Here is a 26,492-nt window from a genome sequence, read left to right as displayed (position 1 = left end):
CATTCAGGAGTACCCTCTGTACCTCGTCAGTAAAGCCTACAGGGGAGGAACGATCCGCCAAGCCGTTAGGTGCAGCTTCCTGGGATCGTGGTGGACTAGGCTCCCGTTTAGGAGAAGGTCTTGCCGAGGGGGCAGACTCACATATGTCCGTTGGGACATCCGCAGGAGCTTCGGGAACCAAACCTGCCGTGGCCAGAAGGGGGCCACCAGGATGCAGTCCGTCCCGTCCTCCTCTATCTTGCACAGGACCCTGGGAATCAAGGGGAATGGAGGAAACATGTAGTGCAAGCCCTGCGTCCACGTAAACTGGAAGGCATCCCCAATAGAGAGGGGGTCGCTCCCTGCCCTGGAACAGAACGTGTGGGCCTTGGTGGTCGCCGCAGTGGCGAACACGTCTATCACTGGATGACCCCACATCTGGAAGATCGGCCCAACGCACTCTACGTTCAGTTCCCACTCGTGGTCCAGCAAAGGGACCCTGCTGAGGGCATCTGCTCGGGCATTGTCTGACCCAGCCACGTGTATAGCACGGAGCAACACGCCGTTCCTGATAGCCCACTGCCAAGTGAGCGTGGCTTCCCGGCACAGGGCCATGGACACTGTGCCCCCCTGCTGATTCACGTAGTACATGGCAGTCGTGTTGTCCGTCTGCACCAAGACCTGACGATTTCTCAGCAGTGCTGTAAGAGACACAAGTGCGAAACGAATGGCCCTTAGTTCAAGCACATTGATATGGAGGGTCTTTTCCCTCTCAGACCAGACATCTTGCACAGACACATCACCACAGTAAGCCCCCCATCCCAACAGAGAGGCATCAGTGGTAACCGTGATGTCATGGTGTTGAAAACCAAAAGGGGTCCCTTTAAACAAGTTGTCATCAGACAGCCACCAGTCCAAGGAGGAGAGGATGACCCTCGGGATAGAGAATTTGAGGGACGGAGGGTGCAGCAGAGCATCGTACCTCCGCACAAACCAGTTCTGGAGAGGGCGCATACGCAGCCTAGCGAAAGGCACCACAGAGGTGGCCGCTGCCATATGCCCTAGTAAGCACTGGATAGTGCGCACAGACTGGAATCGGTTCCTTTTAAACATGGACACTAGACCCCTTAGGGACCGAGCCCTCTCCAAGGGGAGCAGGGCCTTACCCTCCACAGAGTCTAACAGTGCACCAATGTAGGACACCTTGCAGTTGGGCACCAGCTTGGATTTCTCCAAGTTCACCAGGAGCCCCAGGCGTTGGCAAGTGCTAAGTACCAAGGCAATGTCCTGCACCAGCCTAGACTCCGATTCAGCCACGATGAGCCAGTCATCGAGGTACGGAAAGATGGTACAGCCTTCTTCCCGTAGGAAGGAAACCACAGGGGCCACACATTTAGTGAACACTCGTGGGGCAGTGGACAGGCCAAAGGGGAGCACCTTATACCGGAAAACCCTTTGCCGGTAAACAAAGCTCAGGTATTTCCTGTGCTCCTTCCGTATGCCCACGTGAAAGTATGCGTCTTTTAAGTCAAGAACCGCAAACCAATCTCCCTGTTTCAGCAAGGCGATCACAGCCGCCAACGTAACCATTTTGAATTTGGTCACCTTGAGGAAGGCATTAAGGCCCCTCAGATCTAAAATGGGACGTAAGCCCCCATCCTTCTTAGGGACCAGGAAGAACCTAGAGAAGAAACCCTTTACAGAGTCCTCATAGGGCAATTCTTCCACAGCACCCTTGGCCAAGAGCGACACGATCTCCGCATCCAGCTCGGCCATAGTGTTATTAACAGCCGTCAGGGGTGAACTGCATCTAGGCAGCTCAACGAATTCCAGCCCGTATCCCAGTTCAACAATAGTTAAGACCCATGAGTCAGATGTTATTTACTCCCACTCAGAGAGGAGTGGACTCAGTCTGTCCGAAAAGTCAGGGGATACGGCTGGCGTGACCCGTCAGTACTGCCTCCCGGCGCCCTGCTGATCTTTCTGCTGGGCCGGTAGCTGCGCCGGACGAGGCTTGAAGGGCCGACGCCTCCTCTGCTGTTGTGCGGGAGGGTAAGGCCGCTGCTGGTAGGCAGGATACTGTTGGTAGCCCGGCCGCTGATGTTGGTATCTGCCCTGGTAGTGGTAAGGGCCGGACCGGGGAGCGTACCGTGGCCTGGAGGAGGGCTTGTCCGCTGGAGCCAGACCCAAGGACCGCGCCGTCTGCCTGTCCTCTTTTTTCTTTTTCAGGGTCTCGTCAGTCGATTTGGAGAACAGCGAGTCCCCTTCAAAGGGCATGCTCTCCACCCTGGAACGCACCTCCTGGGACAGGGCCGTAGACCGCAACCAGGAGTGGCGCCTGAGGACCACCGCCGAAGCCATTCCCCGAGCAGCAGTGTCGGCAGCGTGGCTCCCGGCATTCATCTGCTGCTTAGACAGCCTGACAGCCTCTGTCTGCAACAGGGAGACGACAGCCTTCTGCTCAGGTGGAAGGTCTCGAGTGTAGGATGCCAACTTCTCCCAGAGGTACAATTGGTACCCTGCCATGATGGTCTGGTAGTTGGCGATCCTCAGACCCAGCGAAGCGACGATGTACTGGCGCCTGCCCATGGCATCCAGCTTCTTGCCCTCTTTATCGGCAGGCACCGAGGAGTGACCCGACCGTCGGGGGTTGAATTCCTCCGTGACCAAGGAGGAAGGTGGAGGGTGTTTCACCAGTGCCGGCCAGGTACCCTGCTTGATCTTGTAGAGCTGCTCAATCCTCTTGGATGTTGGAGGCTGATCACAGGGCACCTGCCATACCTTCTCCACGATTTCCTCAATACCCTCGAGCATTGGAAACCCAACGTACGCCGGATTATCCCCGTAAATACGTTTGAGGAGCTTGTCCTTGGTCTGGGGAACCGCTGAAGAGATATCCATCTCTAGAGCCTGGGCCATCCTTGCCATCTGGTCGGCGTAGATGCGGAGGTCCTCGAATGGGGAGTCCGCAGATGGCACTAGCTCCTCAGCTGGCGATGGTTCGGACCAGGACTCCGACTGGTAGCCGCCAAAGCTCTCCACATCCTCCTCATCGGAACCGAGCTGGGATTCCGGAACCTGGAGCGGAGGGGGAGCCCACGCCGACCTCGATGTCGAAGGCCTCGGTTCCGACACGGAGAAGCCCGCAGGTGCCCCCTCCCATTGGCAACGGTATGGCGAGGGGAGGTAGGAAGCCTGTCGATGCCGGGATGCAGTGGACCGGACTGATCGGACACTGTCCCCGGAACCATGCCGCTCATGACCGACCGGAGGTGGAGACGGACGGACAGGCGACGGACGGCTCCGACGAGGAGACGGGCTCGGTTCCAGCCTCGGCGACCGAAGGGGAAGCGATGGTCGGCTCCGACGGCGCGGGCTCGGCTCCGGCCCCGACGAGAATTCCGCGGGCACCGTCTCGAAGGCCATCGGATCCGGCACTGGCACGGAGATGTCTTCTGGCTCCGGGGAGCCCAGATGAGGGGAAGGCGTGTGAGGAAGCACGATGCCCTCCTCCTGAGGAGCGGGACGCGGCGACCGGTGATGCTTGGTCTTCTTCTTCTTCTTCGCTGGTTCCGAAGAAGACCTCGGAACCGACGCGCGCCTCGCCTTCGAAGGGGACCTCGGCTTCGACCTCTTCGCCTTGATCGGGATCGAACCGGTCGTCGGTTCCGACCGGGGACTCGGTACCAGGACCCTCGGTTCCGAAGCTGGTCTCGGATCCGACCTGGTAGAAGACGCGCTACGGGGCGGCCGCACCGGTCCCTGCGCTGGAGAGGCCGCTCTCGACGCCGAGGTACTCGGGGGACGCGGTTTCGACCCCGACCTCGCGGAGGCCACTGAGCCAGCTCTGGAATGCCGTTCGGCAGAGGGGCTAGGGCCGGCCTTGGACGGACGTAACGGGGTTCCCTCCGACATGACCTTCTGCCACAGCGAGGAATTTAGCCGGGCCTTGCGATCCTGCCGGGCCTTGCTGGTGAAACCCTGGCAGATCCTACAGGCCGAGACATTGTGGGTCTCCCCCAAGCAAAAAAGGCACAAATCATGGCCATCGGATTTGGCCATTTTAGTGTGGCATTTTAGGCAATGCTTGAAGAGAGCCGTAGAGGCCATCTTCAGGGGCACGCGAAAGAAGGGTCAAAAACAGTCCGAGTCAAATTACCGAGTCCACGTCAAAGTCCAAAGCGAGATCCAAAGAATAGTCGAGGTCACGAAGTCCGAAGTCAAAAGCCAAGCAATCAGTTAGAGTAAAGTACGAAGCACAAAAGCACAGAGCAACGAAGCTCACGTTCTCTCCAAGCGGCGGCAAGAAGAGAACTGAGGGAAGGGGCCGTTGGTCGCTGGAGGATCACGTGACCGTTTGGGCGGGAAGACGGTCGCTGAGGCGCGTGACAAACGGCCCCTTCGGAGCCATGGAAGCTCTAGAAAATTCTCCGGCGGCTGGCCTGCGCCTGCGCAGTCCCCATGTGTGGAGGCACAGAAGAACGAAGATGAACAGCCCCTTACTTGAAACCCGTCTATTCCCTCCCCAGGATTTTTTTAGTCTCTAGACAGTCCACAAGTTGGTAATAGAGAGACAGGGCATAGTGCTTCCCTCCCACTATTAGAAGGCTAACTGGCCTGTAATTGGACAGGTCCACAATGTCCCCTTCTTATAAACCAGTATTATGATGGCATGTATGCAAACGGATAGCATAACTCTTGTGACAGGATCATTGGCTGGAATGGCTCAGGATGGCAAAGCAAGGTTAATTATAGGGCAAAGTCCCTGCCGCCCCGCCCCGCCCCGCCCCCCCCAGTAAGGAAGAAAGTTTGTCAGGATTTTGGCTCGCAGAGCCTGGGAAGGAGGGAAAGGTTGAGCACTGCTCAGTCTCTTAGAAGTTCGGTGCAGTCTCTGCTGTACTTCACGGTCACTTTCTCAGACCTGCCAGGAAACTGTTATCAAAACACCTGCAAGATAAGCAACTAGCAGTCCTTCAGCAAATCAGGTTTTACTCTGCACGTTCTCAGCAGCATATTAATCCAGCTACCATGACAGACACAGTAAGACATTTAACACATGGCAGATATGCTGGGGCTTATCTGACACATGGGCCGCTGGAATCTGTCCATCCCATATGAGCTGTGCCAAGCATGCCTCCTTGGCAGGCATGGATCGTGCAGATTCACCGTCAGGAGCTGTGCCCCCTCCCTGGTGAGCCTCATCTGCAGAGGCAGGGCACCTGCAAGGGAATGGGGGAGCCGGTGTGGACAGGCGAGCCGAGCAGCAGGCTTCTCAGCTGTTTTTTTACCTGTGGGTGTGCCTTCCTTGAGCCAGGACACAGGAGACGGGAAACCTGTAACGCAACTTGGATGGTGGTTGTCAGTCACTGTGGACTTAGCTCTGTTAAGTGGACAGTATGCTTCAAATTTTGCTAAGTGCACTCTTGCCCTGCCACCGTCAGCACCCTCTCCTGCCTCGTGCTCTAAGTCCACGCAACAGGGGGCTACTGGCCAGAGCCTTTGGCTGCCTCCCTACTTACCTGGCTTCATGGGCGCCCTAGCTGGAAGTTATGTAGCGTGCCTAGGGAGCTAACTAGACACATGGAGGGGGGCTTGCCTGCCACTGCGGCACGAGCAGATTCGTCCTGTGATAGTCAGCATCCTATGCCCTGCCACACCACTTGGGCAGAGCTGGGAGCAAGGGGGGATGAATTTTCCCATACAATGGGCACCTCAGTTTTTTATGGCGCAACTGTCCGCCGCTGTTGAGGGCATGTCCGGGCCCGAAACGGCTTCATGCCTCGCTCCCTGGCCCACCCCCCTGGATGCCGGCGCAGGGACTTACACCTCACGTACTCCCATGGTCAGGCACAAGCAGGGGTCTGAGGCAGAGTGGCACAGCAGCCAGCCGCTGCTGTAAAGGGGGTTACGAAGACATAATAACCCTTAGTCGACTCCCTGAGTGCTTACTGCTCTCCCCTTTAGGACTGAGCTGAAAGCGTAATTTTCAGATCTCCATTTTACTGGTCCCAATTTGTTATTATTTTGACAAATGGGCATCGAGTGACTATTTTGAACACACAGGTCATTAGGCAAATTTATTACTAGAAATAAGGGCATATGATCACTAGCAATAGTTTTCCCACTTCAAATCAATTAATTCAAAAGAAATAAGAAAATAGTCCATAACAATTTGAAAATTGTTCAAACAGGTCTACTCTTTCCTTAAGGCCATTTAAAATAATCAGTTTTCTACTATCTATAAATGTGGTCCATCAGTTTACCAGACAGATTGATTTTATTATCCTTAAATGATTTGTAACAATGATTATAACAGCTGGCTCCCCCTATTACTATTCCTGAGGATACAGAATGAAAGATTTCTAGGGCAGTGCCTGTACGTGCATTAAAATCATCAGCAAAAATAATAGACCCTAGGATATCTACAAGTCAAACAGACTGGGTAAGAAGGTTTGTAACTGAAGTTGAACATGACTTGATGTTCTAGAATCTAATCTCATTTGTTTGTAAATATGTTTTAAATGCTTTAACGTCCCAAGTACGTTTTAATTGTAAAAGCCAATGGCTGTGTACAATAAATCTGACTTAGTGACTGAAGTCAACTTCCCATAGTTGACTTCTCAACTCCATTTTCCACTGTGGAGGAAAATAAACCTTTATTAAGACCAATATTTGGAGGGAAGGTGGCATGGTATAGCCTGATCTTTTCAGATTCTAAAGCTAAGCAGGGTCCATACTTGGATGGGCAACCACTAAGGAAAACCCCACAGAGGAAGTCACTGGAAAGCCACCTTTGTGTCTCACTTGTCTTGAAAGCCCCAGCACGGATCGTCGTAAGTTGACCTGACAACACTTTTACACACACACAACCAATATTAAGGAGCCTATCTCCACAAGGACTGCATTTGCACAAGGGGGAAAATTAGGCAATGGAGATCTTTTATAACATAATAATAATGTTATCAAACTAAAGAGGGCTCCTGAAGGCTTTCCCATGCCACCAGATTGGATAGCATCAAGTGAATAAGCATGGCTGTCCAGAGACATGACAGCCCCAACCCAAATACTCAGAGAGTCCCCCCCCCTCCTCTTCCAGAGGCCCTGTCCGTCACAGAAGGCAACCGCGAAGAATAAAAATGAGAGCTACACAGCCCTCGCGAATCAAGGCCGCAACCCGCACACAGCACAAGCCAGGAGAGCTCGTACGCGGTTCAAGAGGGAAGCCAAACGCCGCTCTCCTTCCCATTTGTTGTTCCAAGGGATGATAAGGTTGCCACGATCGGGAAATATGTTTAAAATTATTTTATATTTGTTTCAAATGAGAGGCCCTAAGTTCACAGAATCGGCAAAGGCGGCTTTCTTTGGTTTAGTCCTTGTAGTAGCAGAGGTTGGTTCTTGCCCAGTGCTGCATATTGTAATTGGCAATGAGGCGTTTGGTTTCTCATTCAACTTCTTAACTACGTCTAAAAGTGTACTGCCTTGTTTTGGAGCATCACCCTCCCTGAAAAGTTTAGAGTAAAAACAAGCAGATTTTAAAACAGCTGTCAAAACGTCACATTTATCATACATTTTTAAAAGTTTCTCAGCTATTAAAAGACTTCAAATGACAAGCATATTATAGTCAATTTGGAATATGTTTTCCTCATAAGGAAAACAACTAGGCGAGTCAAAAGCCTTTTTCCTTCCTAATTTCCAGGGAGGAGGAGGAGGAGCTGGTTTTTCCGCAATAGTACCCCCAGAAGGTGCTGCTGACACATCACTATGGAGACAGCTGCAGCTCTCTCTTCCAGGCACAGAAGGAGCTGCTGCACAGAAATAATTGTCCATTTCCCTTTGTTAAAAGGCAACACCCTCTCGGTCCTCACAGTCCCACCAACTACTTAACTAAAAAGTGTATCCTCCAAAATACAGACGCGTGCACGCACGCGCATTGTCAATAATCTCAATCAAGAAGGGGAAAAAACAGAACAAAAAAGGCAAAACAGTGAAGGGACTATAGAAAATGAGATGGGAAAGGTTACCATTAAGAGTACTATAACTATAGGAAAGGGGGGGAACTGGTACTGTGCTCAATCTCTATCTCTACACCAGCTGCTTCCCTCCACACCTAAAACTAATTAGACTACACTTAGTAAGAATAAACTAATATAAGCTAAAATTAGCAGCCTCTAAACAAAGCACTGCCTGCAGACATCCTGCGCTCTCCAACCAGAACCTGAAGCCCATTTACATTTCCTAAGGAAATTCCAAAGGATCAGGTCCACAAGTTCTTCAGCTGCACCTCCACCCATTTTAGGCAAGATCTGCCTAAAATGATACAATACTAATGGGTGACGTTTGGAACCTCTGTGCCCACTTTTACCACACGTTTACACTGTGATGCCGTAGTACTGGCTATGGGAGAAGTGGTTTTGTGGCAAAGGGCGCTTGTTTGGAAAAAAGCGTTTTAGTTTAAGCAAAATAAGCCAAGACTCCGTCACAATTAACAGTCGTCTTTTGCACTACCTTTCTGCCCTGATATATATATATATATCTGTCCCTGCCCTGATATAAATATATGCCCCAGCAATTCCATTTGTACCTATTCAATTAAATTCTAGTGAATTTTTCCTTCATTTTGCTGTTAACTCAATAATTACAATATCTATGGTCACTGGAACCCTGTTATTGTCAAATATTGCTTCTTTAAGGAAATCTAATTTATTCTTTTCAAGAGCTTTATTGATAAAAGTTGTACAGCTCACATCGCATAAATCCAATCTTCGGACAAGAATGAGATCAAAACTTGCCTCAATGCATGTTTCAGACAGATGATAATTTCATAAGCAGACGAGTGCCACCGGCTCTAGTTTTATGCGGTCATAAAACACAGGAAGAGATCAGGACCAATGAATTGCGTTAATCTTTTCTGTTTTCAGCAAGAAGAAGCAGACCCAATAAAAAAAACTGCAAGTTGGGACACAAACCAAACAGGCATATAAAAGAAAAAGTGAACAGGTTTGGATTGAAGAAAAAAAAAGTCTCCCCTAAATGAAACCAATTTTCCAAAGCATCAGCTTGACATGACAACCAGCTTGACAACCCAAAAGAAATTACACACACACACACACAATTCCTTTTTGGTTGTCATGTTGGCTTTTATATCTCATAACAGAGAAATGCAGTGAAGAGAAACAGTGCAATCCTAAGAAGAGTTACTCCAGTCTAAGCACATTGAAGTCAATAGGCTTAGACTGGAGTAATTCTTCTTAGGATTGCACTATAAGGTTTACGGCCTAATCCTAGCATTTAATAATAATATTACTACTAATATTAATAATGTTTAATTTATATACCGCCCTGCAAGACAACTTAATACCCACTCAGAGTAGTTTACAAAGTGTGTTATTATTCTCACAACAATCACCCTATGAGATGGATGAAGCTGAGAGAGCTCTGGAAGAGCTGTGACTGACCCAAGGTCACCCAGCTGGCTTCAAGCAGAGGAGTGGGGAATCAAACCTGGTTCTCCAGATTAGAGTTCTGCCGCTTTTCACCACTGCACCACACTGGCTCCCAGTTGGAGTGTTTCAATTTACAACACCACTATTGTCACAGCTGTGTCAGTGTTTAGAAGAAGCTTATCTTTGCATCAAGCTGCAGCCGGGTTGTGATCAGCCTGCACACCTCCAAGACAAAGCTGGTACCATAGTAACTTTCATAGAAGTTACTTATTTTCCTATTATGGTCTAGAGGCCCTTGGTGACACTGTAATAGGCTTGTCATCCTCAGAACAGTTTCAGGAAACAAATTCAGAAATGGGACCAGACCAGCCAGATTTCCTTCCAAATCCAATTTGGAAGCTGCACCAGGCACACCGTCTGGTATCCGGCAGAGAGGTCCCTAAGATTCAACTGCCAAGCGATTAACTGACGAAGACCTCCGCACATCCACATTTAATGCTTCCTTGTGTACCACCAACTGTTTAATTTTAATTTTATTGAGTTTATATCCAGCCCTTTCTGCTAATGGGCTCAGGTCTCAGGGTCATGTCCCCTGCCATAAGCTATGCTTTACATGCTTCATGATCTAGCAGCCCCTGCCATACTTTAGACACTTAATGTTAACTATTATTCTGGGGCTTGATATTCATTGACATGCTGTGTAAAATCTTGTGTGTGTAAAGGATCCTGTTAGCTGACACAGCAGAGAAGCTTATCTATGTTGAACTTTTAGCAAGAAAAGCGCCGTTGCCATAGATACATAACCTTGACTCTATAAAAACATTCTCTTAGCGGGCATTCCTGTAGATACCTACTGCAGCTGGAGTCCTTCACACTCACTGTAGATAGAAGGGGGGAACGGGGCAGTGCCTAAACGTCTATACATGCTGGGCACTGGGAACCAGACTTGATTCCTAACAATCTGTAAGGATCTGCCAGTTGGATCTCTCAATAACTTCACTGCAAGAGTCCAAGGCTGCAGGAGTTAAAAGATTCATTGATGATCCCCAGTTCAGCAACCCAAAATGTTCTTTGTTAGGAATAAAGTCTGGTTCCCAATACCCAGCATATATAGACATCTAAGCACAGCCCAGTCCCCCCCCCTTCTATCTACAGCGAATCTTATCTACAGTGAATGGGAAGGAATCCAGCTAAGCAGATATCTACAGGAATGCGCACTAAGAGAATGTTTTAATAAAGTCCAGAACATCAACAAATGGGTTGAAGAGCTAAGAATAGAGGATTCAAGTAGAAAAGATACTAAATAAAATCAAAAATGGAAATTTTGGCAGAAAGGTGATACTGAACCAAGATGTTCAAAATATTTACCAGTGAGAACTTCACTTAAAGGAGGCAAGTGGACTCCTGCGCATTGAAAATGAAGGAAGGGGCTGCTAAGAGCAGGAAAGCACATAACTACATTACCTCTGCACTCTCTTCGAGCTGTAGTTGCTTGGCAATTGCCTCGTCCTCGAGCGTGGAATCCCTGCTTGGTGAAGGCTGCATCACAAGGAGAGAAGAGCAACAAGGAGACTCAATTGGGAACCAATATATAGACACACAACGTGGAATACTGTTATACAAATAAGGAGCAAACTGTTAAAGCCTCACCCTAAATCCCTGCATTTCACATATGAAGAAACCCTCTCCACACAACAGCTTTCAGCACGGTTTTCGCAGGAAAGATCAACTTCTATTTATAAATTATTTTCCAAAACAACCTCAGATCTCACAATGTAAGAGTACCTGATCTTGGGAACATGGAAAACATGTGATCTTTGCAGTCAGGTTTTTAAAAATGAGGAAAGAAAAAAGGTGAAACGTTTCAACAGCCCAGTCCAATGCAGAAATCAACAAGGTTACACAGGACTGCACTGTAAGTCTATTCAGCCACATCCCGATAAAGATGGCAGGTTACCCCCCGTTCTAGTTGCAAAGAAATCAATCACATATTCTATTGCAGACAAACCAGTATGTCCTACACTCTGTAGACCATCGCCCTCTCTAGTGGGGATGCTATTATTAAAGCACTTACTAGGCTGAGACATTCCACCGGTCATGCTAAAAATATATCTGCAGATCTTCCAAATATCAAGCTAGCCCCTCCTCATTCACCTCTCTGCCCAAGCTGATCTCTTCTCAGAAGGAGGATGCCAGAAGACGGGCAGGGCCCGGCATCATTTGCTGCTGTGACACTGGGATGGAGGCATGGTTGCTTTTCTAACATTTTGGTGCCATCATAAACCCAGAGACATGAGCTATGTGCCTAAGGGCAATCTGGCCATGGCATCAAGGATTCTGGTCCTAACTCCATAGGAGGGAGGGAAATCCCCCCCAGCCCGAGGCGAGGAGGGTGCTTTAAAAGGGCTGCCACTTTTTGTGTGGAGAAAGGGGCAGGGAGAGGAAGCTTGTCCAGTCCCTCTGCCTCTCCGAGAGAGTTACCCTGAAGGGATGTCCAGGTATTGTTTGTAACTCTCAAGTGCTGAAATTAGACCTTAGGAACTCTCTTTCTTTGCTTAGTGGGTTATAACTTCCCATATTGTGTATGCTCTCTGTACTTTATATTCCACTGGAATTGTATAAAGATCTCTAATCGGTAAGACTGGGTTGGATTCCCCACTCCTCCACTTGAAGCCAGCTGCCAGCTTAGCTCACAGTGTCCTCACTGCAGGGATCCACAGGCACACGAGTTCAAGCTTTACTGAGAATCTAACAGTACAGCACCGCAGGCATTTCTGGTCAGGAATAATCACCCCCCCACCCAGGCATACTAAACCCTTCAAGCCCAACCCACTCTACTCTAGCCCCTCCCCCTTTTTAGCTAGGTTCCCATCTATGCAGAAAAGGAAAGTGAAGAGAAAGAAAGCAGAATTGCTAGGGCGAGTTCAGTCCAGTTCTCAGGCCATCCGGCCACGTCTCCTTGGCAACGCTGATAACCGCATTCCTTTCTTAAGAGTCTCGCTGCTGCTTGAGCCGCTTCTCCAGCACTCCCAAAGTAGGCCACAGAGGATCAGGTCTGCATCCTGACAGTGAACCCCAAACCCCCCACAGTACGGCAGGGGTCACGACAATGACAGTAACCTTGGGTCAGTCACAGCTCCCTCAGCCCCACCCACCTCACAGGGTGAATGTTGTGAGGGTGATGATGATAATACAATTTTTAAACCACTCTGAGCGGACGTTAAGTTGTCCTGAAGGGCGGTATATAAATCAAATGTTGTTATTATATCAAGCCAAGCTGTGTCAAAGGTGTCCTCACCCACAGGCCCCCTGTTCATCCATTTGCTAGTACTTTGCACAGGCCTAGAGGGTCACCAGCTCCCAAATGGCCACAGCCAGTAAGTTCGGTGGTAGCAGCCTAATTGGAGGAACAAGAGCAGCGTGGAAGAAGATGCCCTCTCCCCACCCCCACCCCCCCGGTTGCAATACCCCCATTTAGAATTCATTAATGTGCAGGGATAAAGTGACACAGAAGTTGAAACTAATACCCACATTCAAAAAATTAGTTCCCCCCTAATGTTTCCTAAATTAGTCATTAAACTCCACGGGTTGGAAATGGTTCCCTCCCTTTTTTCTAGGGTTGAGACTAATTTTGGCTGTTCTGCATTAGTCCTTCTGGATTATTAGTTCTCGATACCTAGAACCAAACTCCCTACTTCAATTGCCCAGGGCAGGGAAGGAAGGGCATGGCTTGCGTCTGTTCATATCTTTGATAAAAAAATATGTTCCAGAGGAGAAGGGAGATAGATGAAGGAGTCCTATGCTAGCCAATTAAGAAGCTGGAAGTAAGAAAAACAACGGATGGACTGACACTTTTGAAAACTTCATCTGAACAGGTTTGCCCCGGCGGTCAGAGACAAGGAAAGGAAGTGTAGTAAAACTGAATACATCTTAAATAGTCTTCACAATTGTAGTACTGTAGCTCGTAGACCACTCTGAGCCAGTCTCTGGAGAAGCAGCATATAAATGTCATCCATAACCAAAATATGCATCCTCTGCTCAGTAAACCATTAACGGCTCCCTCTTATTGCTCCCCACTATTGATTTCAACGGGCTTGGACTGGAGTAACTTTGCTTAGGATTTCACTGTAAATGCCCTTGAAGCGTAATAAAAACATGGCACTGGTAAAAAACATGGCACTCCTACGTAAACCTTAGTACCAGACCATAAAAACGTTTCATACAGAATATTCATCTAAGAAATTATTCAACTACATCTTAAACAGCTGCACTGAAGGAATTTGCCAAGCACAAAATTCTGCTTCAGCTGCAACATATCGCTTGCCCTACAGCAGTGCAAACCAAGCCTCATGATCTGGCCAACAACGGCTGAAACAACAATATGCATTATAAAAGGAACGGTCAACACGAACAGGTCCTTTTGAGAGTGGCCCCAAGACTGAGGATCTTCCTCCCACTGGATTTTCTTCCAGCTATTTTCTAACCAACTTTAGAACTATTTGTTGATAGTTGGACTGTTTATAGCTTTCTACTAATGATTTTTTTCAGCTGCTTTATTATTTTAAAAGCAATTTAATCTCTTTAATAAAATGATGATTTTACACTTCAAAACACTTTCAAAGCTTTGGCCAAAAAAAGGTGTAAAATATTTTTCCCCGAAGTGTAAGGATTTAGTGAAGGGGTAAAGCGGCTTAATTGTGTAAGTGAGGAAATATAGTTTCCTGGTAAGCAGAAAATCTGATAAAGATCAAGCTGTGGTTCGAATCTTTTGACAGCAATGCCATCTTTTACAGAGGACACCGGAAAGCTAGACACAGAGGAAGTGAAGCACACCAACCAGGTTTCACTGCCCTCTGCTTCCGATCTGGCGTTAGAATCCCGTCCATGTCTGAAGGGAGACGCCTCACTGAACATTACGATGCATCGTCACTTATATATTTCATGACTTTTTTTCCGCTCATATCCACAAGACAGCTAAAAGAAAAGAAAAACCAGGCACTGAAGTACTCACTTCTTTCCTTTTGCTTGACACCAGTTTATTCTCTGATCGCTGGATGCTGCCCATTCCAAAATAATCAACGACTGAAGTCGGTGTCAGTTTGACAGGAGAGAAGGGCTTCATTCGTATTTTCGGTTTTGCATCTGCCTTTGGTGCTGCAGACGTCCCTAGAAGGCGGCTTGCTGACATCCCGTTCTCCTTGGGTTTTTTAGAGACCTTCTTATGAACAAAATCTTCATCTTCATCTGAAAACAAACACATACCGCATTACTCCTCAGTAGCCTGGAACTGAGAACACCCCACCCCCACCCCCGCCTGCAACTATTCAAAACCTTGCAATACTTAAAAATACTTTAAAAAGAGCAATACATGACCAAGATCTTCAAAAGGTTAATTAACAGAGCCCATGGCATATCAACTATTGTGCTTCCATGAAGGTCAACTAAAACTATATTGTCCTTTTATTATAAATAGGCAGTATTGTAATTAGACTTTAGGTACAATATTTTGCAGCACCAGCTGCACAGCACAGAAACTAGTAAGGAAAACAGAGTTGCACTCACCTGTAACTGTGGTTCATGGAGGTCTTCTGTGCAGGCATACATGGGACTGCGCACACGCAGGCCTACCCTTCAGTCGGGTTTCTGCAGCTTTAAAGACCACGAGGGGACGCCTGTCCTCCCAGAGCGCATGCGTGGCACTCCCTGACAACAACAGCCCATGCTCTAGAGGAGGGGGCTTCTCTACCCTCAAGCTTCTCCAGAGCTGCCGGACTCTCCAGGTAAGTAGCGAAGAGCACTCAGTGGGGCAGGAGGGATGTGTGCCTACACACAAGGCCTCAAGGAACAACAGTTACAGGCAAGTGCAACTCTGTTTTCACTGTCGGTCTTCTGTGCAGTCCTGCATGGGGGAATAACAAGCCACTTTATCCAAGGAGGAGAAGTAGGCTCTTCCCTGGAATATCGATCGAAGGACTGCCTGCCCCACTGCCACTTCCTTTCCGTTAACCACATCCAGAGCATAATGCCTGATGAAGGCATCTGATGATGTCCACATCGCTACTCTGGATATATCTTGTAGCAGCACCCCTTCGAGAGCCAGCTTGGTGTAGTGGTTAAGAACACAGGACTCTAATCTGGAGAACCGGGTTTGAGTCCTCACTCCTCCACTTGAAGCCAGCTGGGTGACCTTGGGTCAGTGACCCAAGGTCAGTCAGCTTAAGTTCAGACTTAGTAAAGTTAACGCAAACTATAGAGGGCAACACCGTTGGGTGACAATAGATACAAAAAAGACCCACAACAGTAAGGTTTTCAAAACCCACAAAATACACTAACACTTTGGTATGGCAAAAATACTAGATGCTTTTATGTATAAACCTATGGCAGAGAACTCACAAATCAATACTTCACACATTCACCATAGGCACAAGGAATGCACAACCACAAACAAAAATGGGGGGCCAACTCCCCAAAGTGGGTAATGTCCACATCAATAATGTCTTTCAGTAATAATCAAGTTGAATCTTTTCTTCTGCTTGAGCCGCAGTGGTCAACCGATGAGCACGTTCCGATGACCAACTCCCAGCCGGGAGTACCTGCAGTCTGGACGCCAAGCCCAAGGGGGAAGAAGAAGGCCACCACGCGCTCAACAGGGCGCAAGCTGAACTCCTGTTTCGGAAAATCTTTTTCAAGAGCGCAGTACAAGAACAGTTGTGCCTAGGAATACAGTCACGTGTATACAGAATGTAAAAACAGCCACACAAATAAATCATACATAAATATAAAAGTTAAACCTTTCTTACGCTTCCACGGTGCTTGACTCGCTCCTCTAGCTCCACTTGGATTCCAGATACCAGGTGTTAACAATCCTACGTGAGACATTATAAATCCCTTGCCTGCACTAAACTACCTCCCATTAAAGAGACCACGGCCACACATGCATCTTCTGTTATTATATCCAATTCATTACTCCAAAGCCAGAGGCAATGTTATTACGAATGTCAAGATCAAATATAGTTATTACAAATAGCAAGACCAATCAATATATTGATTAAGCCCCTTAGGTGCCACTGAGTCCAAACGAAAAATCCAATATGGTTCCCTTTGTAATAGTTCCTTATTCACCTCACAGAAGGCTGTTGGTTTAACTACCTCTAGTACAGAAAATCGAAAATCCCTGGCCCTTCTATGATTGTCTATGAAGTCTTGCACCAGGGGGACGTCAAGCACCTGATTTCTGATACGTGAAATATGTTCCTGTATACGGATCTTTACTGGGCGGCCAGTGCTGCCCACGTATACAAGAGAACAGGAACACTCAATGATATATACCACATGTGCAGAGTTGCATGTTGAAAAGTCCCGTAATAGAATCACGACCTTCTATAAGCGGTTACCTAATGATCCCACAGCGCATATTAGAAGGGTCATGAATCGTGGAACTGTAAGAAAGGTTTAACTTTTATATTTATGTATGATTTATTTGTATGGCTGTTTTTACATTCTGTATACACGTGACTGTATTCCTAGGCACAGCTGTTCTTGTACTGCGCTCTTGAAAAAGATTTTCCAAAACAGGAGTTCAGCTTGCGCCCTGTTGAGCGCGTGGTGGCCTTCTTCTTCCCCCTTGGGCTTAGCGTCCAGACTGCAGATACTCCCGGCTGGGAGTTGGTCATCGGAACGTGCTCGTCGGTTGACCACTGCAGCTCAAGCAGAAGAAAAGATTCAACTTGATTATTACTGAAAGACATTATTGATGTGGACATTACCCACTTTGGGGAGTTGGCCCCCCCTTTTTGTTTGTGGTTGTGCATTCCTTGTGCCTATGGTGAATGAGTGAAGTATTTAATATATTTGTGAGTTCTCTGCCATAGGTTTACACATAAAAGCATCTAGTATTTTTGCCATACCAAAGTGTTAGTGTATTTTGTGGGTTTTGAAAACCTTACTGTTGTGGGTCTTTTTAGTAAAGATAACAACAAGGCCCAGATTTGTACAGGTATCTATTAGTAACTTAGTATCCTGTAGCAGTCTCTCACTGGACATAGCAGTAACCAGCCAATCGTCTATGCCTATGGAAGATGGCAGTATTCGATTTCTGCCTTTAATCTGCGCATTGGTAACCACTAAATTATAATGGGAGGCTACCAGTTATATCTGTGGGAGAAGTTGTCTGATTATGTCACCGGTCTCCCTGACGATAAGAAAGCGATATTCAATCTGCTCCAAACTGAGGCTATACGAGTGTCTAAACAGTAGATCAGTGCTGGCCCCCCTGCAGTTGAGACCTCTGCCAAAGGTCTGGCTGGCGCCATATTGATTCGACATCATTCATGGCTGAGATCCACTGCATTGCCACCTGAAACCAGGACCAGAGTGGAGGAGATGCCCTTGGAGGGCCCGACCTTGTTTGCTACTGCCACTGACGACACTTTCCCAAAAGAAGAAGAATCGCCAGACAGCAAAATCTCTTGACGTAGCACAGGCACAGCATACCTATAAAACAAGGTACTCTCCTAGGCACCAATATGGCTGTCAGCGCTATGACTGATCATACAGGCAGTCTCAACATCCACGAGGCCAGTTTCATTGCGCCTATCAATCTTTCCAGCAATCCAGAAAGAGAGGGCAATACAAGCAGAAGCCTCCACATCAATCTGCTCAGCGGAAGAACAACCAAGTGCCACCTGAACAATTCTGACATTTTGCAGCCACACTCAACCTAAACCCTTGTTTCTCTGAGAGACTGTCAGCCTATTATTCTCAGTGGGAGTCTGTAACAACAGCCTCTTGGGTCTCAGCTGCTGTTAAATATGGCAGTGGATTGGAGCACCCACCGAACATGGGCACTCTAAGGAACTGAGGCGGGCGATTCAAGGGAACACTGCCTAGCCTGTTGTATTCCCCCTCTGTACCACTGCCACTGGACTGGGGGTCCTCACAGATTTGACTCCTCGGAGCCGAGACCACTGACTTCTTGGCTTGGCATGGGTTCCCTCACCGTCACCAGCCCAACTTCAGCAGTCATATGACTCCGATGAGGAGGACATTGACTGGAACCGTCGGACAACAGATCTGAGACATCGGAGCCATCGCCGGATGAGAACGTGGCACCATCATCTGGGTCACCTTATGAAGACCTGTGCTTGTACATGGAACAGATGGCTTGGATGGCACAAGCACGTGATCTAGATCTGTCATCCTCGGCTCCCAAGGCTTCTGGCAAACTGCTAGGCAGGCTTGATGCCACAGCTTCAGTTGGCTTCCCCACCGTCAAGAACCCGGATGAGATGATCCTGAAGACTTGGGAGAAACCTGCGGAATTGCCAGCAATTTCCAAGAGGGTGGAGGCCACGTACAAGGTGAAGCAAGATACTTGGCCGTCCGTTTTCAATCGCCCAGTATCTTCCTTTTTAGTCGCAGAAGAATTTCAAAAACAGAGACAAGGCTCCCATTCGGTTCCAGCTGACAAGGAGGGCAAGGAGATCCATGCTCCGTGGTCCAAAGACCAGAGTCGGTCGCGAGTGATATCAGATCCGCACTTCTCGACTCACCCTCCAACATGGAATGATACTGTCAGGTCTGAGGGTGTTTGGTCAGACGCTGGGTTCCAGAGTCAGATGATGGCGTCTAACCTGGGCCATCGAAGTCGGCTCCGAAGGCGTCGGAGGACTCAATTTCGAGTTCATTGGTGTCTGGTGACGCTGTCGGACCCAAGCCACCGGAGTCAGGGTCGAAGGGCTGAGAGCCTTGTAGTTCTTTCTGCTCGCGCCTAGGGGGGAGATTTTTGCAATGCTTGCAGGCTGGGATGTTCTGTCTCTCCCCCGGGCAGTAGCCATCCATCCATGTCATCTTGGTGGAGAATTGGGAGCACCTCTTAAACAGAGTTTTGTTTACCATTTTACAGGGAAAAGAGAGTCTCTTATGGATCAAAGGCCTGACGAAGAGTGAGAAAGATCTTAAGAACATTAATAACACGCAGGCAGACAACCCCTGAGAACTGTACAGGAAGTGCAAGTGCTGGGTATAATCATCCGTTCATAATTCCTACGTACTGCACCTTTAAAGCGTCAGTGGTCAATAGAAACAATATTGCCAATGCCTGTTCAAAGTCCTAGTATGCATCAATTACAATGTTACAATGTTGCAACTCTTCATGCAGAGAAAAGTACCACTTCATAAACTGCACAGTACAAGGCATACGCCCTCAAAGCCAAGCACACTGAGCTCTCAAGTCCATGGAAGACGGTCAGTTATGCACAGCTCATCAAAGGGTGATGTAAAGGGCACCAATTATTGCCCAGCAGAGGTGACCATCTGGCAGGTCTAGCGGTCCTTCTTCTTGAGCCCATTTCGGATCTTCATCAAAGATGGCATTGATTGGCATTCTGGTATTGACGTCTATTATATTCATAAAATCATTTTAACCTGGTGTTGCCACAATGGGGAAAGCTGCTCCTCCTGAATGGTGAAATGCACAGGAGCCTCGTGGGGAGGAGAGGTGGCAACTGTTGCCAGCCTTCCTCCCCACAAGGCTCCTGTGCCATCTTTGATAAAGATCAGAAACGGGAACAAGAAGGAGAACCACTCTGTTGCCCTTACATATTATCTGTTGCTTCGTGCTGTCTAATGCCAGTCCTAGAACATATTATGTTCTGTTTCAGACTTTCTTCAACCCCATATTGGATCCTTGCTAATATTATGTCTTTGTAAACTTATATTCATTTACCCAATGACATTGTTTATGGTAATGTACCTGATGCTGTATGGAAATGCCTGCCCTTGTCCTTGCCGCTAATTGTACTAATCTCACACTATGTAATCCACCATGAGTGTCAGTGAGAAAGGCGGACTATAAATGACATAAACAAACAAACTCACTCTATAAAGCATAAGGCTAGCAAGGCATCAAAGAGGGAAATCAAAGCAGCCTGACAGACTCCAGCTGAAGTCAGATCTAAGTAATTTTTCTGCAAGATAAATGGCAAACTCATCACAAGAGACAAAACATGATCTCTCTCACACCACCTGAGCTTTTCACCATATGGAAAAGTACTATAGCAGCAGGAAAAAAGACAGATTTTTCCATTGCTACTATCTTAAATTTTTACGAGTGATGTCACAATCAGTCAGCTCCAGAATGAACCCAACCCTATCTGCATTTTGATAATTTCCTTACCCATCCTGAATAAGGTGTGTTGTAAACCAGAATATTCTGTAGTTTATTTGTAAAGTTTATTTCTTAAAATGGCAGAGAAGGCTCCTAGGAGATACGACACTGTTCTTTCGGTCAACGTGGTCTTCAACAGAACAACTGTCCTAATCAGAGACACACAACACAGAAAGTTCTGGAACCCACCCAACCAGCCCTTGAGTTCTGAGGTGGACAATATTAAGTCACTACTCAACACAAAAGGCAGGAGTGAGGCAGCACAGTCATCTTCATTGTGGTATGATTTACAATTGCCAAATAAAAGGATCATTTACTTCAAGAACCAAACATTAAACCCAATTTAGGAGATACAAAATTTAGCGATGGAGGTCATGTAATCCTGAGCTGGCTGAGGATTAGCAAAAATGTTGAAATCCTCAAGATTACCAGGTGTGGAAGTCTATACTCCAGAATGGACCTCAGAAGGAATGTACATTGTGTTTAATAAAGCAACCATTTAAACTATCAGAAATGTTCTATTTAAGCATTCAAAAGCTCATGATCTATCAAGCCCACATCCATGTTTTTACGTACGATCAGCTCTGCTACCGCTTTTTGTTAACGAATGTGAAAATGCTCTGGTGTTGGGTCTTGCGCACAGGCAGTTAATGTCAGCACCGAAAAATACATTCCGCAGAAACAGACAAAGCTGGACGGCGCAGATAACCCTTTGACACTTTTCTCAGCCTTGGGAAACACCGAAATATTTACAACAATATATAAACAGCAGATGAATCCTTACTGTTTAATCATTTGATGTTTTGTGTCCCTAGATATCAGAGGCCATGCTTAGACCTGGTTGGCCATGGAGCAGAGCGGCAGCAATTCTGGGCTGCTAATCTCTTCCAGACTGTATCCTTGGCTTTTAGTAGGCATGCAGGTGAAAACATTGTTAACTGGCTGCCAAAATACTGCTCAGAGTCAGGGACAAACCACCCCTGACTCAGGGATCAGCATGGACATCAGATAAAGTAATTAACCCTTGCATTCACAAGCTTTAATCACAGCCCAAGTCTACCTTGCCCTGTTGTGTGTTTACAGTTGCTTGATAAGAGTAACCTTGATCTACAATTGAGCTTCTTTACACTCAACCTTGACCAATGTTTTCTGATATGTCAACACTGAGAAAACTGACTGCTCCACCTAAAGTGATTATGTAATACGTTACCCTGCCTCTGGGCACACTTCTAAGAGAAAGTTTATGAAAAGACTATAGAAACTGTAATGGATATCATGAAACTAGAAAACCATACACCTTCAATCCAGACCTCAACAGGAATATTAAGAAGTGGTCCTCAGTCTCCATAAGTAGCATAAATCAAGTTTCCACCCCCACCACCACCCCCTGGTTTCTGCAGTCCATGTTTTTAGTACATCATCCTCTAATTCCCACCTTGGCCCCAGAGTACACATCAAGAAATCCACACAGTGGGGCCATGCACACATCATGGAACTTTTCCTACAAACTGAGGAAATCCATAGATTTGCAGGAAAATCCCCACATTTTTTTCAATAGGTGGGTTAAAATTCCTGGAACTGGAACAGCAACATCTGTGCATAGATCTTGCTAAAGAAAAAAAGAAACTTCATGCAGCATTTTGGGTTGCTACTGCATACAGAAGAGGTAAGTAAAGGGTAGGTAGGCTACCTACCTACCTACCTAGGCTACCTACCTACCTAAAAAAAGTAAAGGGGGAAAGCAGGACTGCAGAGAACACAGAAACTGCAGGGAGTGGGATGGAGTAATTGACAAGGGGAGGAGGAGAAATAGCAGGCGAGGCAAAACACGCGAGTGAGAGGACGGAGAGGAGCCAGTGGGAGGGGGAGAGAAAGGGGGAGTGGGGGGGAGGACAGACGTGCCCCCAGCCAGGGGCTCAGCGGAGGCCGGTGTGCTTTCAGCTCCAAGCTACTGCTGATCATTTGAGAACCGCAGCTTACAAACCACCACCAGAGACCACTTGGCTGCTGGGCCCATACAACGCAGAGTCAAAAAATGGCAGGGGGCTTTCTCAGATCACAACCCAGTAATTATGAGTTACAAAAGGAAGCCCAATACATTTCTATGGAGATTAAATGAAGTTCTTCTGCAAAAAGTGTCAAGGCTGGAGGGAAAAAATTTAAGTTTTCTTTGAACTTAATGTAAACAATGATACTGATATGAAAATGGTCAGGGACGCAAGCAAAGCCTTAATGAGAGGTTATTTAATACAACAATGCTAAGGTGAAGAAGATGAGACATGAGAAAATACGAAAGATCATGGTAGAGATCGAAAGAAAAGAGGAGGAATTAAAAATTGCTCCTAGTAATAATAAAAATCACTCAAGTAAGAATTTTGCAACAACAGCTGTCTATGTTAACAATAAGAGAAATGGAAATGAAACTGAATTATATTAAACACGGAAATTTTGAACTGGCAACTAACTGGGCAGATGGCTGGCATATAAATTAAGAGAGAGAAAAGAAAATGATATGAAAGATACAGGAAGGAGATAAGTTATTAACAGATAATGTGGATATTCAAAAAGTTTTTTATAAATATTATTCAAACGTGTATAAAAGCCAAGATGTTTTGTTGGGGAAAACAGAGGAGTATCTCAGAAAACAGAATCTACCTGAGATTTCAGAAGAACAAAGACAGTCTATGAATGGACCTATAACAATCAGGGAAGTAAGTGAAGCTACAAAAAAATCACACTGGGGAAAGCGCCAGGACAGACGGTTTATCCGGCCTCTATTGTAAGCGTGTTGAGGATGAGATATCAATACATTTACAAAATACAATGAATTTCAAGATGCCAGAATCTGGGAAAGATGCAAATATAACATTAATACCCAAAGAAGGTCAGGATTTGATGTTGAGTCGGCTAAAAATTATAGACCAATTTCACTACTGAATAATACCTATAAGATTTTTACTACCATTTTAATGGAAAGACTTAAAAGATTTCTGCAAGAATTTATTCAGGAAGACCGATGGGAACTTTTACGAAAGAGGCAGATGAAGGACAGTTATCAGGATTGTCCTTGACGTCTTGGAATACTTTGAGAAGCATAATGAAAAGGCAGACGGCTTTGATGTTCCTGGATGCAGAGAAAGCATTTGACAATTGGAACTGGGCGTTTCTGTTCACGGTCTTAGAAAATACGAATTTTGGAGAAAATTTTATAAAATGGGTAAAATCAAATCTATACTTTACAATCTGCAAAAGTAATTGTTAATGGTGATGTAACAAAACCATGTGAAATCCAAAAAGGAACAATATAAGAATGTCCTTTGTCTCCCCTCTTGTTTATTTTGGTTCTTGAAGCTCTGAATAGCGATATAAGACAAGAAGAAAAGATGAGAGGGGTAAAGATTTTTTAAAAGAGAAATGACATTTAAACAGAAGTGGTTAACATGTAGTGTCAAGGAGTTCCAGGCCCCTGGGCCCCAGCCCAGCTGAGGGGACGGGGCACAGGCTGCCTGGAGGGTCCTGTTGCCAACTGCACACAAGTCAAGCTGCCACCAGCTCCCCAGTCTATCCCTAGGCTAAGGAGTCAGGGAGCAAGCTCCAAAGCCTATTACGGAATTAGCCAAAGCAAAGTCTACCTTGCAAGAATACCGTTGCAGGCAGAGTTCACAGCAAAAGAGTATTTGTATGGTAGGTGGTTCACAAGCACACACAGGGTGAGTTCAGCAAGGATTTTATAGCTGTGAGGCTTCAGAGTCTTAATAACCCACACAGGGTAAAAAATAGAAATCTTTATTATTTAGAGTGCAAGGTTATCACAAGCACAAGACAAAATGTGAGAACAAAAAAAGAAATCTATAGCCAGCAGCTCCACATGCCACAGCAATTCCTCAGGAGGCAAAGCAAGTTGGTTCCATAAACGTAGCAAGCAAAGTCCCTGGTAAAGCTCCACAAGCAGCAAAAGCAAAAGACGGGAGCCTCAGCCCCTCAGAAGCAAAACGAAGCCAGAAGCGAAAGGCCAGGGTAGGTGTCTGCCGTGGACACTCAACACACGCTCAGACTCCATGTTTTCCCAGCAGTCCATTTATACCGGTTGGAAGCAGGAACCAGAGCGGGGCAGGCCTTGAACCACCAATCCGTTCGCAGCTTGACAGCATCACCTGACCATTAGGTGTTTGGTGCAAAAAGGTCTGCAGCTCTCGGCACACAACCCACATCCACAGGTGCAAAGTTAATTACCAGTTAACTCACACACAAAAAAAAGGTCCAGCCATGGAAGCCTGGCTAACACAGCACAGCTTATCTCAAGGACAGAAGCAAAAGTAATCTGCAGCTAGCGAGAATTTTAAAAAGCCTCCCTGATGGGAGGGGGAGAACTTCTCTAGGCAAGGAAGCCGCTGAACTAACTCTCAGAAGGGCTTCTCGTATAATCTTAAACGCAGCACGTTCTCTCTTTACATAGAGAGACGTGCTTGATTTTGCACAAGGTGAATGGAAAACGATAGCAAGAAAAGACTGTAATACACAAGGAGATACTTGCCAATCGTTTTTTTTTTATTACAGATGATACTTTGACAGAACAGTCAGTGCATGAGAGAGGCTGTGAGATACAAGGGGGATTTTTTGGCTTAAACAGAAGTAGAAATTATAAGTATGTAAGTTGCAGAGGTTTGGTAAGTGTTTTGGTCTCAAAATAGTTCTTAAGCTTGGTGGTTTCAAAAACAACTGTTATCTTGTCGAAGGCTTTCACACCCGGAGAACGATGGTTGTTGTGGGTTTTCCGGGCTGTATTGCCGTGGTCTTGGCATTGTAGTTCCTGACGTTTCGCCAGCAGCTGTGGCTGGCATCTTCAGAGGTGTAGCACCAAAAGACAGAGATCTCTCAGTGTCACAGCGTGGAAAAGGTGTTGGCAGGTCATTTGTATCTACTCAGGAGGGGTGGGGCTGAGCTGAGTCATCCTGTCAGAGTTTCCCAGGGTGTGGAATGCTAATGGCGGGAGGCTTCACTGTATCCTGAGGAAGTTCTTTTGCATATGGATTGGTGCTTGATGTGCTAATCTTCTCTGCAGGGCTATTGTCGGGGATAGAATGTTTTGTTAGCCTGGTGTTTTTCAGAACTGGAAACCATGCTCTGTTCATTCTTAAGGTTTCTTCTTTCCTGTTGAAGTTTTGCTTATGCTTGTGAATTTCAATGGCTTCCCTGTGCAGTCTGACAAAGTAGTTGGAAGTGTTGTCCAGTATTTTGGTGTCCTGGAATAAGATACTGTGCCCTGTTTGAGTTAGGCTATGTTCAGCCACTGCTGATTTTTCCGGTTGTCCAAGTCTGCAGTGTCTTTCATGTTCTTTTATTCTTGTCTGGATGCTACGCTTTGTGGTCCCGATGTAAACTTGTCCACAGCTGCAGGGTATACGGTATACTCCTGCAGAGGTGAGGGGGTCGCTACTGATGTGCTAACACCAGGCTAACAAAACACTCTACACCCGACAATAGCCCTGCAGAGAAGATTAGCACATCAAGCACCAATCCATATGCAAAAGAACCTCCTCAGGATACAGTGAAGCCTCCCGCCATTAGCATTCCACACCCTGGGAAACTCTTACAGGATGACTCAACTCAACCCCACCCCTCCTGAGTAGATACAAATGACCTGCCAACACCTTTTCCACACTGTGACACTGAGAGATCTCTGTCTTTTGGTGCTACACCTCTGAAGATGCCAGCCACAGCTGCTGGCGAAACGTCAGGAACTACAATGCCAAGACCACGGCAATACAGCCCGGAAAACCCACAACAACCAACTGTTATCTTCTCAAAGGTATATTCACAGACTCAATCACTCCGATTAATTTTCCACAAAGATCTTCACTAACAGAATAAATTCTCATCTCACCCACGCATAGATTCACACA

General features: G+C 46.7%; 1 protein-coding gene across 5 annotated transcripts in view; it reads right to left on the bottom strand.

The window, feature by feature from the left end:
* RFC1 (replication factor C subunit 1) overlaps nucleotides 1-26,492 on the bottom strand; it is a 117,659-nt gene that overhangs the window by 79,366 nt on the left and 11,801 nt on the right. For 4 of the 5 annotated variants that reach the window (XM_054989808.1, XM_054989811.1, XM_054989809.1 and 1 more), the window contains 2 exons: nucleotides 14,434-14,666; nucleotides 10,887-10,961 (listed from right to left, as the gene is read on the bottom strand). In XM_054989808.1, the coding sequence (XP_054845783.1) occupies nucleotides 10,887-10,961; nucleotides 14,434-14,666 (308 nt within the window). The remainder of the gene's footprint in view (nucleotides 1-10,886; nucleotides 10,962-14,433; nucleotides 14,667-26,492) is intronic. The other variant, XM_054989810.1, reaches the window with a different exon arrangement.

Source organism: Eublepharis macularius, chromosome 10 (assembly GCF_028583425.1).
Source record: "Eublepharis macularius isolate TG4126 chromosome 10, MPM_Emac_v1.0, whole genome shotgun sequence".
NCBI classification, from domain to species: domain Eukaryota; kingdom Metazoa; phylum Chordata; class Lepidosauria; order Squamata; family Eublepharidae; genus Eublepharis; species Eublepharis macularius.
This window is presented reverse-complemented; position numbering and strand designations above follow the sequence as displayed.